Source organism: Cydia splendana, chromosome 13, assembly GCF_910591565.1.
Source record: "Cydia splendana chromosome 13, ilCydSple1.2, whole genome shotgun sequence".
NCBI classification, from domain to species: domain Eukaryota; kingdom Metazoa; phylum Arthropoda; class Insecta; order Lepidoptera; family Tortricidae; genus Cydia; species Cydia splendana.
In genome coordinates this window covers 19,017,339-19,031,301 of record NC_085972.1, presented here as the reverse complement: position 1 = coordinate 19,031,301, position 13,963 = coordinate 19,017,339, and the positions used below count along the sequence as shown (strand labels likewise).

The 13,963-nt window shown below is 37.2% G+C and overlaps 2 protein-coding genes and 1 long non-coding RNA gene across 6 annotated transcripts in view; 1 reads left to right on the top strand and 2 right to left on the bottom strand.

Moving 5' to 3' along the window:
* LOC134796289 (6-phosphofructo-2-kinase/fructose-2,6-bisphosphatase) overlaps positions 1-1,427 on the bottom strand; it is a 36,682-nt gene extending 35,255 nt beyond the window's left edge. For 2 of the 4 annotated variants that reach the window (XM_063768356.1, XM_063768360.1), the window contains exon 1: positions 1,212-1,424. In XM_063768356.1, the coding sequence (XP_063624426.1) occupies positions 1,212-1,371 (160 nt within the window). In that variant the 5' untranslated portion in view covers positions 1,372-1,424. Of the gene's footprint in view, positions 1-1,211 lie in introns of all 4 variants that reach the window. The other 2 variants (XM_063768357.1, XM_063768358.1) reach the window with 2 other exon arrangements.
* Positions 1,428-1,551: 124 nt separating this feature from the next.
* Positions 1,552-7,294, top strand: LOC134796299 (uncharacterized). Its single transcript, XM_063768383.1, has 5 exons — positions 1,552-1,622; positions 3,838-4,106; positions 5,244-5,332; positions 6,686-6,872; positions 7,219-7,294. Exons 2-5 carry the CDS (start codon positions 3,858-3,860, stop codon positions 7,255-7,257), a joined length of 564 nt encoding a protein of 187 aa, XP_063624453.1. The 5' UTR covers positions 1,552-1,622; positions 3,838-3,857; the 3' UTR covers positions 7,258-7,294.
* Positions 7,295-8,781: 1,487 nt separating this feature from the next.
* LOC134796263 (uncharacterized) lies at positions 8,782-12,653 on the bottom strand. Its single transcript, XR_010144909.1, has 2 exons — positions 10,135-12,653; positions 8,782-10,102 (listed from the first exon to the last, which is right to left on the bottom strand). It is a non-coding gene; the product is annotated as an uncharacterized LOC134796263 (long non-coding RNA).
* Positions 12,654-13,963: the final 1,310 nt, after the last annotated feature.

Sequence of the window (13,963 nt, the reverse complement as noted above, 5' to 3'; positions counted from 1 at the left end):
CCAGAAGTTACTTGGCTACTTATATATACTTATTGTGAAATCCGGTAGGTTTATGTGGTAATGATAATGATTATTATGATTTAACGTTAAAACTACAAAAGACAGGGTTGAGTGGAGGAAGCGAGGGGAGGCCTTTGCCCAGCAGTGGGACACTTAACCAGGCTAACAAAAAAAAAACGTTAAAAGTTATAAACAAATATGTTTAAAAGTCCTTTTTGATTAATACTCGTAAGTAGAGCAATTAAGTGGTTTTTAGGTAGCATATTTGCATACTAAATGATTTAAAAAATAAACGTAAAAGGAAAATGAAAAAAAAAAATACTTCAGTGCTTCGGACAAGACTCGAACCTTTTTTTTTAACGATGTGGTAATGCTGTTACGCATACCCCCTGTATGATAAGACTCGAACCTGCCACTTGCTGCCACCTTTCTGAACACCAGTCCCATCGCTCTGAAAGCTCGCAAGTTCGGGTTATTCCCACTAAGCGTTGTAAAAGAATGAATCCCAATAGGGTAAGGTACCTACACGATTAATTTGTTTATCATTAAATCACGGGAAGTCCCTAATATAATCCATCAGAGAATGGTCCTTATGCTTCATGTACATAAGGAACTCTTCCATTGCCCTCTTATGCACATGGATCATATGAACCCTTCTCTTATGGAAAGCCACACCTGTTATGTTGGCACAAAAAAGAGGTAGTTCAATAACAATAAGTCATATAAACCAATTTTTAGTAGTTTGTTTTGTAAAGTAGATTAAATAAGCGTGAATATATTGAATATAGAGTCGATTATGACAATTACATTTTTGCAGCCATAACAGACGTGCCATCCCAGTTCATTAACAAACCACAAAGTAACATTACCTATCGTAAATAACAGATGTTTATTCATTGCACGTAAACAAACAGCTTATCTATTGTATTTACTAACCGGTTTAAAAAAGTCCGTTAGTTACGAGCTAAAAGGATTAGTCTTCAAGGCCTAAGCAGCGATTTTTTTTAAAACTAACGCCAGGTGTCTCATTCCGCGTATTTTTAGTAGTGATGGGTCAAATCGAGTATATAAGTCGACTCGACTCCGATTTAAACCCAATTCGGTTTGCAAACCGATTTGGCCAAGTCGATTTAAAGACTTCTATTGTTTTTAAGTTTTTAAGTATCAGTAGTTCAAGGTAGTCACTTGGTTTTGAGACTTTTTAGTCTTACCTCTAATGGGGAAGGGTTTGGTCATGATGGTCTCCGTAGTTGGCGGGAGCAGCCGCTTGGTTTCCGGAGACATGACACTGGGACACTGGTTTAACTCATGATTCTCACTGGCACTAACGCCGCGCTGCCGGAGCGAGGGCGACGCGTTTAGCACTTCCATAGTGTATCACTATCGCGGCATCACTGAGTGGAGAGACTAGAGTAGACTGGATACGTCCGCCGCGGCCGACGTTCAGATATCAGCTGATATTGTGGAAATTTATGGAAGCGCGACGGATATATGTCATTGTCGCTCTCGCTTGCGCCCGCGGCTTGTTACGTTACGATGCGCAGTTACGTCGGTAGCCACATTTTGTAGATATTTCCGGACACATTCGTAGAAACTTTATGTTCAATAAAAAAGGTTCTAAAGTCGAAAATTTTAAGAAATTACTATAATTCACTAATGCCTGACACTACGATGTTTACTTCTTTACATATCACGCTCGCGCTAACAAACGTTAAAAAATCTACACGGTCCTATATATATCGGATGTCTCATGGTCACTCCGCGTCGGTAATGAAATTAAGTCAAGTGCAAGGACGCAAGAAACTAATACAGCAAGTAAGTACAGCACAATGGCTCCGGCGAGCGTCGGTCAGACACTGTGCGGGTTTCGGGCACTCTGCCATCAATACTAGTCATAAACACACTAAAATTACACTGTTATTGGAAAATCACACTTGTTGTTCAGTTCTTAAGGTCTCATCAGAAAACATAAATATGTTTTACGGATATAACACAGCGCGTGCGCTTGATCGATGCTCTCAAATGGAAGAGACGTATGTTTTTGGTCCTTCGAGCACGGATACGACTTTTTGCTTTAAGCAGAATGTTTTGTAGAGCTAGTACGTAAATTCTTTTGCAGGTATTATGTGCTCTATTTGATCCCACATCTTATCTTTATATTTAAACATAGCTATTGCTATTCATAATTTCGTTTAAAAACTGCGATAGTGTTATTATACCTACATTTGTTTATATACAGAATATTGAAGTCGCTCATGGTACCTACTCTACTATGCTATTAGTGTAATATTAATGTTCCATGTTTATGTCCTAGTTATCTTTGGCCTTTATCCGCATATTTTTGAGTGCTGCTCCATAACATTAACTTAACATCAACATTAACTCCATAACTTCCTAAGTTCAAATAAGTACCTAGGTAATTAAGTTAATTCATAGTTTTTTCGTCTTTCTCGATGTTGTTTATTTGGACTGGCGATGTGCAATTTGTCGGACGAGAGATAAGAATAGCTACGACTACTTATTGACGCCGCCAACGTGTTAATGGGAGTTTTTCTTATCGTTTCTTGGCACCGCGGTCCGGATGTAGATTAATTTCACTCAATTCGTTTGAAATACTTGCAACACATTGAGTTATTTAATCCTCATCAGTTTTTATGCATTCGATCATGTTGAAATGATTATTTCCACTGTTAGTGAAGAGAAGTCGAAGAAATCTTTGAGTATGAGTACTCACAGATTTTAAAAACCTCTGTGTCATTAAGTAATTAATTAGAAAGTAGAGTCCTACAAACTATCTTACCTACCTGCCTATTAGTAGAACTCTTAGTTCTACTTTGAATTAAACTGAAAAAGTAATAAAATAAAAGTGATAGTTTGAATACCTTAAAGCAAAATGTAGGTATTCCATATATGCTTGTGATCATTGACGTATTACATCTATGGACTGGCCTTACGGGCACTAAAAATGGTACTAGTTTAGCGGTGTGACTCCCGAATTCGAGCCAATCGTGCAGTCTAACGCAACTAGTTGCGACCAATCGCGCGCGTGATGCGAACTCATCTACCAATCGCGTGCGTGATGCGAACTCATCAACCAGTCGCGTTGTAGCGGTGTCACACCGCTGTACTGGCCCCATTCTTATTGCCCGTAAGGCCAGTCCTGAAATATATACGTCAATGCTTGTGATTCGTTCGTTGGAACGGATGTAAATTTATTCAGTTTCTTTGTATTCATTATCTAAACTGCAGTATGATGCAAATATTCTCTAAAAACAGTCAGGACAAGTACATGTATTCAATTCATCGCTTCTCTTGTTTGTGTAATAATTTATTGTAGTAACGGACTATTCAAGCTTCAATCACCACACTTACTGTCATGTAGCCACATACAAATGAATGAGACAAAGGATTAAAAATAGCATTTAACCTTTATTTCAGAGGTCTCTGTCTCTGAAAGAAAATCTCACTCTGTGAATGAACTCAATCGTTGTTGCCGACGCAAACACCGTCGCGTATCGATCAAACATCTATCGCAACCACACAGCCCTTACATCCGAATGTGAGTCACAGAGCCCTGCAACTTCCCTGCAACTTGCGAAATTCCTGCACTCAGAGTCTACGTGAATACTGTCAGACTGTCTCGAACGCGACCGATATTGTTGTGAAATAAGTTAAGAAGTTTTGAGTGTCGACGTGATTTTGGACGCGTTTGCAATTATCCTTTTTGATATCGACATTAAAGAGCTTATTTACCGTTCTACCTAGATAGTACCTAGTACTGTACTGGTAATCCTGAGTTTATAGTTCAGTCATAGACATTTTTCATTCATAAGTAAGATAATTGAGACTAGAACAAGATGAATATGTTTCAAACATTCCTCGCATCAATTCCCTCGAACCGTTCAGAGATAGTGAACGACCTGGAAATCCCAGAAATACCTCTGACCCCATACATCTGGGAGCCAGACCCTATCAGCGACAGGTCACTGGACACAGTTACGTCAGTTGCTGAAGAGTACGACGCTAGGAGCCTTAGCACGGATTCTAGTGTCCCGCTGTCGAGGGCCATGACTGGTTCGGAGTTTGACTATGATTGGTATACACGGGTGAGTTGTAATTAGGAATTTTGGAGACGTGACTATTTTTTTTCCTTTGCTGAGAGCCTCATTTAGTTGAGCATGCAATTAACTGCTAGAAATTAAGAATTTAAATGGCGCAACATTCCCGTCTCTCAGATACTTCAACTGCCTAATAAATAATCATACCTAACTACATAAACTTATTACCTAACTACATTTTCCTCCTCATATACATATTAATCACAATGACGCGAAAAGTTGTAGATTCACTATACCTATGTACTTGAGGTGTAATAATTAAAAGATCCTCAGGGAGGCAGCACTACTTGTTCGACCAAAATCTTCGAATAGAGGCAGAGGCCGAACTACGAGAGCGAACTAGCTAACTTAATGCCGGATTTGTTAAAATCTTTCATCAGATAGCTATTGCTCCAGTCCATTTTAACCATGCAATAAAATATTTTTGATTTTGATTTCTAATTTGAAATATTAGAATCAAAAAGTTCATAATAGATTGTATATCATAACTACAAAAATGTGTTCCCTACTCTCAACCCAAAACCCCTTGTATCTTAGGATCTAGATATTTTCACACAAGACGGTTTATCGATAACTTCTTACATCACTAGATTATCGACATTAAATGTCGACTATTGCCCATCACTTTTCTGGCTGTGTACGTATTTAGAAACTTGACTCCGCCCCTAAAATTAGTGCGATAGGGACAACTGCAGCTGAGGCGAAAAATCCTGCGTAAAAATGACAAAAATCGAGGTTTCGTAGTCCTCTTTTTCCTCCCCCAAAACTTAACCAATCGTAACCAAATTTGGAAATCTAAATGATTATGAAATTATCTGTGTCGGACCGTTTTGCTTTTTTGGCTAATTGATATCAGTTTTGAATACCACGCCTCTCATTGCGGCATAGTCTATTAGGCCATTTTGGCCGTTTTTGAAGGGCTCTAGCGCCTTAAAAAACAAAAATATCAAAAAAAGCAAAACGGTCCGACACAGATATTGACAATATTAATCTGTGTTGAAAAAATCATTGCTCTAGCTTCAAAAACCACGGAGGAAAACGAGGACTACGTTTGTATGGAGGAATGACCACTCCTGTTGGCTCTTAAAGGCTTAGTTCAATAATACGATTGTAATTGGTTTCCAGTACAAGCGGCTGGATTTAAGCGATCCCTGGGAACAGATGAGGATCGGTTGGGCCGCGTTTCCACCCGAGCATATCGCCACACTGAACAGGTTAGTTAGTAGTTAGATTGCCCTTATATTTTGTATTTTACACTAGTAAGTATGTACAGTCACCTGCAATAATATGTTACTCTTCGAGGGCCGCAAAAATATGTGACACGGTCTTATGGCACCACAAATAAGATCTTGTCAGATATTTTTGCGGCCTTCGTCGAGTAACATATTATTGCAAGTACTGTACTCTTATGTTACTCATGTAAATAATAGGTAATTAAAGAACCAATGAACTAATAGGTATCCAACATTTAGGTATACTATAAACATTAAAAAGACGAGGAAAATGAGCAACTACTAACTTCGTTTTTTAATTAGTGATAAATTTATTCACAGTATTTCTTTATCTTAGGGGAAGTAGGTACCTAACAAAGGACGCTGTGGCAATAATCAGCAATATCTTTCTTACTTAGAGTGGTATTCCATCTGTCCAATGTAATAGCGTCTCACTCTCTCATTAACCAAAATGTGGGCCAGACACATTTTTTTTTTATAAATATTAAGGACATTTTTACACAAATTGACTAAGCCCCACGGTAAGCTCAAGAAAGCTTGTGTTGTGGGTATGTACTCAGACAACGATATACGTAATATATAATATATAAATACTTAAATACATAGAAAACAACCATGACTCAGGAACAAATATCTGTATCATCATACAAATAAATGCCCTTACCAGGATTCGAACCCGGGACCATCGGCTTCATAGGCAGGGTCACTACCCACTAGGCCAGACCGGTCGTCGAACATTGGACAAAGAAATTAGAAAGGTGGAATACTACCCTTATAGCCTACTTGCGCCGTTCCACTAACCCGGGGTTAACCGGTTAAACCTGGAGTTACCATGGTTACCAGTACAATTTGACACTAAGTTAACGGTTTAACCGCTTAACCTCGGGTTATTGGGATGGTGCAAGTGGCCCTTAGGGGAAGTACCTACCTAACAATTAAAGGACGCTGTGGTAATAATCAGCAATATCTTTCTTACTTTAGGTGTTTGTTTATCAACTTTCATACTCGTAGTTTGACTGTATACACAAATCCAGTAGGGTCGGACCAAGCTAACTCTACGTGGAATTCGCAATCACAAAGTGTGACAATGTCATCATTAATGTCAAATTTCTTCATAACTCCTCTGTTCTGAATCACTCTGTTCACGGTTACGAATAAGGGCTGATTTAGACGGCGCGCGAATTCGCATGCGATTTTAGTTACATTGCGGACTGTTGGTTACGTCCAATTCAACCGACCGATCAAAACCCGCAATGTAATGAAACTCGTATGCGAGTTCTCGCATCGTCTAAAATGAGCCCTAAGGTATGTTACAATTACTTACGTTTCTTGCAGTCTCAGTCTCCAGTCGATCACGGACACGACGGACAGCCCTCCCCCTTCCATTCCCTTCGAGTCGTTTCCGAGCCAAGAGTTCTTGCGGAAGATAGACCGGTTCTTGGAGGACGAGTGCTGTGTCTTCGGCCCTGACGACCCGGCGATACTGGCGCTTGAAGAAGCGCTAAAGGACGTAGACCTGGAGGTGAGCCTTACATAAATATTTAATTTAAGTCACTGGTTTTTTAGGTCCTAAAGCCATCAACCTGCTCTGCTATCAAATCGTGTAAGTAGGTATTGACTGTTAACAGCCATAGCCATACTGTAGTGAGACCTACAGGTAAAAAGGCATTGTGTAAAGAGCACTCTGGTATAAAAGAGCAGAATAAATCAGCGTTTCAGAAATCGTAAAGAATCACAAATGTTAATTTGATTGGCCTAATGAGTGACTGAAAGAGTCGCAATTGTAACTCTAAAAAGTCGTATGCGGCTTAGCAGTTCATAAATAATTTATTTAATTTGGTTATTCATTAAATCATATTTATTTTCAGAACCTTTATTCATATCAGGACGTCATACTATACTCATAAACGCACTGGAACAGACGGTGTCTGATGGAATGACGAAGAAGTTTTAACTAACTTTATTAACGAAGTGCGTTACTCAATTACTATTACGCTGCAAGTGTGATGGGGACCTTTGGACCCGCATGGCTCAGAACGGGTTTTAGTTTTTAAGTTTTGTATGTACTTACGTATTTATATTATCAAATAATTTTTCTACTAGATTACTAAGTCCTAAGGAGATTTGAGTCACAGGAAATTTCAGAAAAATAAAAACAATTTCATGTGTAAAATGTACTTTTAATGGGAATGATTTCCAACATCACAACAACTGTATGTTACTTTAATTCATGTACTTAAAACTTGTCATCACATTTCTGTAATAGTAATAGTGTGTTACAAGGAAGAAATTATGCCAGCAAAATGTTTAACTTTAAGAATTTCAATTCCATCGCAATTTGAAGGAGAGTACAGTGTACCGTATTTAATCGAATGCTTTTTGATAGTTAATAATGTTGCAGAATACTCCCTTAAATGATTCAACATTAAGGTTATAACATTTTGCTGACGATACAATAATAGAAAAATAACTAGTAGATACATAATTAATATAATTATACAACTAATCATAATATTGCACTTACAATAATTTTGGAATAAAATGAGATTCAAAGTACATATATCCTTTTTAGTTTGATTAAATGTCTGCACATATACGTAATAATTTATTTATTATTAATAACACAACGCGGTGAGATTCAAGGCAATACAATTTTGATCGTTGGAAGTGTTATGGAAGGTTCAGTTCACTGCTAATACATTTATTAGCTGAATATGAAACTTTTGTTTGAAAAGTTAAAGATATTTCTTAGGGCCGATCATACGAAGCCTCTCAACGTCATATTAGTTTGTTCGTTATAATTTGAAAAGTTTGACAGTTTCTTTTGCAGCTGCCGCCGCCATTTATAACGTTAATCAGTTCGTTATTGTTGTTAATTGTGCGTAATGCAATACGCTCAAAATGAAGCTAAAGTATCATTGACAAAATATATAAATTCTTTGTGCTATTCGAACCAATTAACAAACGTATAAAATTAATCGAGCCTAATTAGTAGACATATTAGAGTAACTTTTTTTCAGTCAATAAATATGTGTACAGTCAGGTGCAGAGAAAAGGTACCACCCCTGCATAGAAGTATGTGCATATATGTATAAGAATTTAAATGTAGTAACAGTGAACAAAACCTGTACCTAATGCTCGTGTAGTGATAATAATTCTAACTACTGTATCTATTGTAAACGGCAGACATAAGTAGTAGGACACAGAAAGCACGCTATTGTAGTTACAATGTCGGCAGATTATGCTTACATTATTTCCATTGGGACCACGGCTGAAAATATCACGGTGCGGTGACAGCATCTTTCCCTTTCTAACATATCTTTAATAAAAGGGACGGGTGCTTAACACCGTGATATACAGTCTAAAACGTACTTAAGTAACCAATTATCAACTATATTGCATTCATTTTAAAGTCTAAAATCGGTTACATAAGCCGTAGCTTCTAAACAGTTCACGAGTATCAGAAGTGGGATCGTCCCCGTTTCACTAACCTAGTCTTATACTTACTTATGATATAAAAAATATTGCCAATTATAAATTTGGTATTCTAGACCGATGTTCAATTACATGAAGCAACCGGCATGCGTCATAGTAAAAAGAGTCATCAGGTACAAGCAGCAAAGTTCCTAAAAAGTATCCTCAACAATATCACTGAGGATCTACGAAAAAATGCTTTCCGTCAATAATTGGACGACTTTTCCCTTTTCACTATGACAATATTAACAGCAAAGTAAAGATAACGTTCGCTGCCTATATCATGGACGTGCTTCCAGACGAAAAGGCGACCTTAGCCTAAGATAATACTTTAATATAAAGTAAATAATAGCGAGTTTTAAGTAGCATTCAAATAAATTGAGGTCTTATAACCTTTTGAACGCCAAGAACACCTAAAGGCGTCGTAACTAGTGGTGCCCACAGCGCCAAGGACAACTAAGTGTTATGGCGTACGCTGTCAAAGTAACCTTCACACATCCAAGTATGGTTTACATTAGCTCGCTTGCGCTCGGGACCTTGAGGTGTGAGGGTCGTTTTAGTTTATGACATAAAGCGTTCAAAGGGTTAAAGTGTAATCACAATTTTAAATAACCAGTATTTGAAGGCGGCTTAAAAGTAAATCCTTTCATATATCAGCATGAAATAACCGTCGAAAGCACATATGTCTGTGCACATATTTTACGGATAAGAGGCAGAACAACATGAATTCGCATTGGCAACTCCTCATGCTTCCAACTATGGGTATTTTGTCCGGAAAATTTTACCACTTTTGAACATGTCAAAACATTATATTTACATCTAGTCTCCATCAGATAATTATACCGGAGCGGCCAAGGTTCTCCTTAAAATATACTATAATGCCGTCATCGCGTACGCGTAGATTTGTTTATGTCAGGTCTCTTAGTCCATTGTTCAAAAGTGGTCCAATATCGAGATCGAGAAAGAAAAAAATATAATCAGGGTGCGTAGCCAACATGCCAATCGCTAACGCTCCGTAGCGAACGAAACGCAACTGCCATTGTCGCACTAATATGGAAGAGTGATAGATTGTTTCGTTGTCGTAGCCGCGTAGCGCAAGCGATTTTCACCTTGGCTATAGGCACCCAGGCATACGATGGTAGTCAAATAGAAAAGAGGTAGGTAGACCAGACCAATTCGTAAATATTAGGTACATATTAATTTTAGTCATGTTTTATGTTTTAACTACTTAGTTTTCACTTAGGTACCTACACCTTGTGAAACTTAACAAATAAAGCTCTGCAAAATTGCCGTGTGTTAACATCTGCTACATACTCTCTCTACCTCTATTCTATTACTACGAATATATCACCTGTCCTTTTTGCAAAGCTTCAAGCGGTGAAAATAAGCGTTTTATATTGAAAATAGTTTAGTGAAATAAAAAGCTTGATTCTGTTTAGATGGCATAATCCAAATTACACTACTTACATGATTAAAATTAATGTAGGTACTGATATACACAAGGCTTGCGCGGCAAACATACCACATATACCCTAATAGTCGCCATCAGATATATCGGAACGGCAACTGTACCTAATGCCATGCTTACAGCTATGTACTACTTAGCGACTGCCGCGAAAGCCCCGTCTAGGCCTTATAAAATGTATGTACATCGTAGGCACATTGACTGTTTCTCTCCAAAACATTTGAGGGCGTGCGAAGCCGCAGTAACGCACCTACATATAGAGCCGATGACAATTATTAACAAAAATACTGTAGCTGCTGGAAAGTCGCGTAAAAATGAACTAGATAGGTATTAATAACCTGCCAGTTTATGAAAATAAACCCCCGATTTAATCAGTTTTTTTAAAGCATTGTTACTTTTTTCCAATGTAAATAAAGAAAAAACATCATCTCATGTGCTAACGATTGTTGTATTATTAGGTAGGTATGTACCTACTCGTCTTTGGACTACTAATAAAATGAATTATTAAGTAGTAAAATTAATATTGAACAAAGCTAATGCCACACTTGGCACAACGCATCATTTTACTTCTGTCATGAGTTGGAAAAATAATGATAGACGATTAGTCCAGGCGACTATGACAACAGATTTTGGGTGCTGAAGTTGAAACTCAAGCTATATAAGAAGCTTTTTCACTCCTCCCGCCGTTTTTTGGTACCAGCGTGGCATTCGAGTAAACCTACCGATAAAGCATTATTTTTTCTTATTAGGAACCGGCCTCGTCACACCTCGCACCCCAGTCTTGACTCTCGCTCTCTACCTAAGTGCCTCTACGCTAGCGTTCAAACGGCTACACTAATAAAACCCTTAGATCTATACACTTTTACTTATACATCTGGAGGTTTGGCGTTATTTGCTGATGATTTTACTACAAATAGTACATTTTCTTGACAATTTGAATCAAGTGGCTAAAATTGGGATTCGCATATAATTGCAAATAGAAACAAAATATTTACAGTCGATATTATTGAATACGTATCGTCATAAATATCGATAGATATTACAATTTAGAGAAGCCATTTTCAAATGGATTGCGATTAAAAATATTGGTTTGCGACATAGACAGGTCTGCTGTACATTGAAATACTTTAATTGGATATGCATAACAACGTTACCTAAGTTTCATACTGAATTATCATAATTTCGTACTGTAACAGGATTCACGATAACACGATCACAAGGTCAATATGCAACTGACAAGTCTATAAAAATACATGCACAATATCAACCATCAAAAATGCCTCGTCAATCGTAATCTACTAAAAATACTATCGAATACGTCCATCTTGACCCGTGTTCATCACACTACTTTTAAGTTAAATTAGAGGAAGATCTGTAAGTCTAAGTTGCGTGATTCAATGCAGACACACAGGCTAAACTTCACTCAAATTTATAGACAAGGCAGCGTTATTAAAGTTTCAAAAATAAATAATTGATACAGGGAATTATCCGAGTGACAATCATTGATAGAAAACTCGAAAAATAATGTATGGAAATGATTAAGTGACTATTCGTTCCATCAGTCATCCCGATACATTTTTTCTTTTCGATCGGCGTTTGTCGATGTAAAGTGTCATTCTATGGAACTTGCTAACTATGTACACAAACCGCCATACTGAAATCATCATTCAGTGACAGTTTCAATATGGCGGTTTGTTTACATAGTTAGCAAGTTCTATAGAATTACACTTTACGATTGTCACCTTGGCTAGGCGCCAATACATTTAGTGTGACCAGTTGCAATGTGACAATGAGAAAGTAAATTCAAAACGGCTTACACGTAGCAATAATACCTATGTGTATTTCGGTTACAACATCGTAAATTGTCTTTGTGTGCCAATTTGTATGGGAGTGTGTGTTTATGTAATTTATGCTTACAATACACATTAATATGAACAATTATTTTTGCAGCTTTTTATCAACTTCCAAAAGCACTTTGGTATAACATACAAATCATATAATATATACTTGAGTGCGATTTAGCATATAAATATAAAGTGACAGTGCAGCACACAACACAGAAATAATTGACACGTTAGCACATTTACAATTGCAAGACGGACACATGTTCAATTCACAATTATCGTATAAATATATATAGGTACTTAGTTTAGAGGAAGCAAGCACAACGCAGTTTAGGAATACAGTAAATTACAGCGGTTCTAGTTAGCTTAGTGTGAAATGAGCGTTTTATAAAAAAAAAATGTACATTTCATTCATGTCTTCAAAATATTGACTTCTTGGGTGCATTTTACTCAGAATCATTTGTACATTCAAGCCTCATACATGAAAAAATGTGTCCCAAAATTTTGTATGAAATAATACTTTTCCAGTGCGTCACGTCACGTTCATACAAATAAAAAAAATATTCATACAAAAATGTGACGATCTGGAAAGGAAATCTTGGGACACATTTTTTCATGTATGAGGCGTGAATGTACAAATTATTCTGAGTAAAATGAGCCCTAGAAGTCAATATTTTGAAGACATGGCTGAAATGTACTTTTTTTTTAAAACGTTCAAATGCAGATTAAAATTAAAGTAAGGACGATTAGCACGAAGAATTTAGTACATCGACCCGCCATTAGTGCAGGCGAGAGAAGTGGATTCACAGAAAGGCAATGAGCTACTTTGGAAGGTAAAGATAAGCGTAGCCCGAGAGAGCAGATTTTTATTTATTTATGTTAAAAGATGTCTTGTACTTTTTGTCTACAGTCAAGGTGATATATGAATATGCATTAATATAAATGTGTATGGCCGCGCACATTCATGAGCTCTATTGCTTACGCTCTAGGGACAAAGTTAGTAAGCGGAATAGCTTTTTTCCCATACTATTTTTGTCAAAAACTAAACTGACAAAAATACTACCTCTGCATCGACCGTTACTGTATTTGCCATACTGGCATCCCGTTGGTGATAGGTAGACCTCGCCTTATATAAGCTCGGTCATCGGTCGGCTATCTCAGCCAAAATGAAAAACTTATCGGTATATTAAGAGAGTGATTTCATTTTGAGAATGTGACATGTTCATACTTCTTGACTGTGTTCTGACTTCGGACTACGAAGAATATAGGAAAGGATACTACAAAATATATTTTGTTTGACATATATTCTTCCTAAGGCTCCCTGATATGCATGCTCGCCGTGTACAAAAATAAACAGCTCTACACTTCTATAACAATTATATGCTCTCACTTACCTCTAATGAATGCTCTAGAAACATGTCTTGTTGTTTATTGAACTACCTTCAAAAATATTAATATTTTTTAAATGTGGCAGCACAGTTTGTAGGCTGGCAAGCAGCGAATATTGCAAGATATATTTATTACTTAAAAAATAATATGTTTTGATGTATAAGTAGTCAGCGTCAAATTGAACGTGACAGGCAATTTTTGGTAACATAGGAATAACGGTCCGATATACGAGGGTTGCACTGAAAATGTCGGGAATAGAGAAAACTGTCGCATCTAGACGGTCAATCTTTATTTTAATACATACTTAAACTCAAACTGACCACGCATATAAATTTTCTTTTGAAAGTAATCATTCTGTAATGCACACGGCTCATAATCCCAAAGTCCTTTTTGTATGGCGATTTTGGGGCCTTAGTGGTTTTGTATGAAATTCGTGGAGTA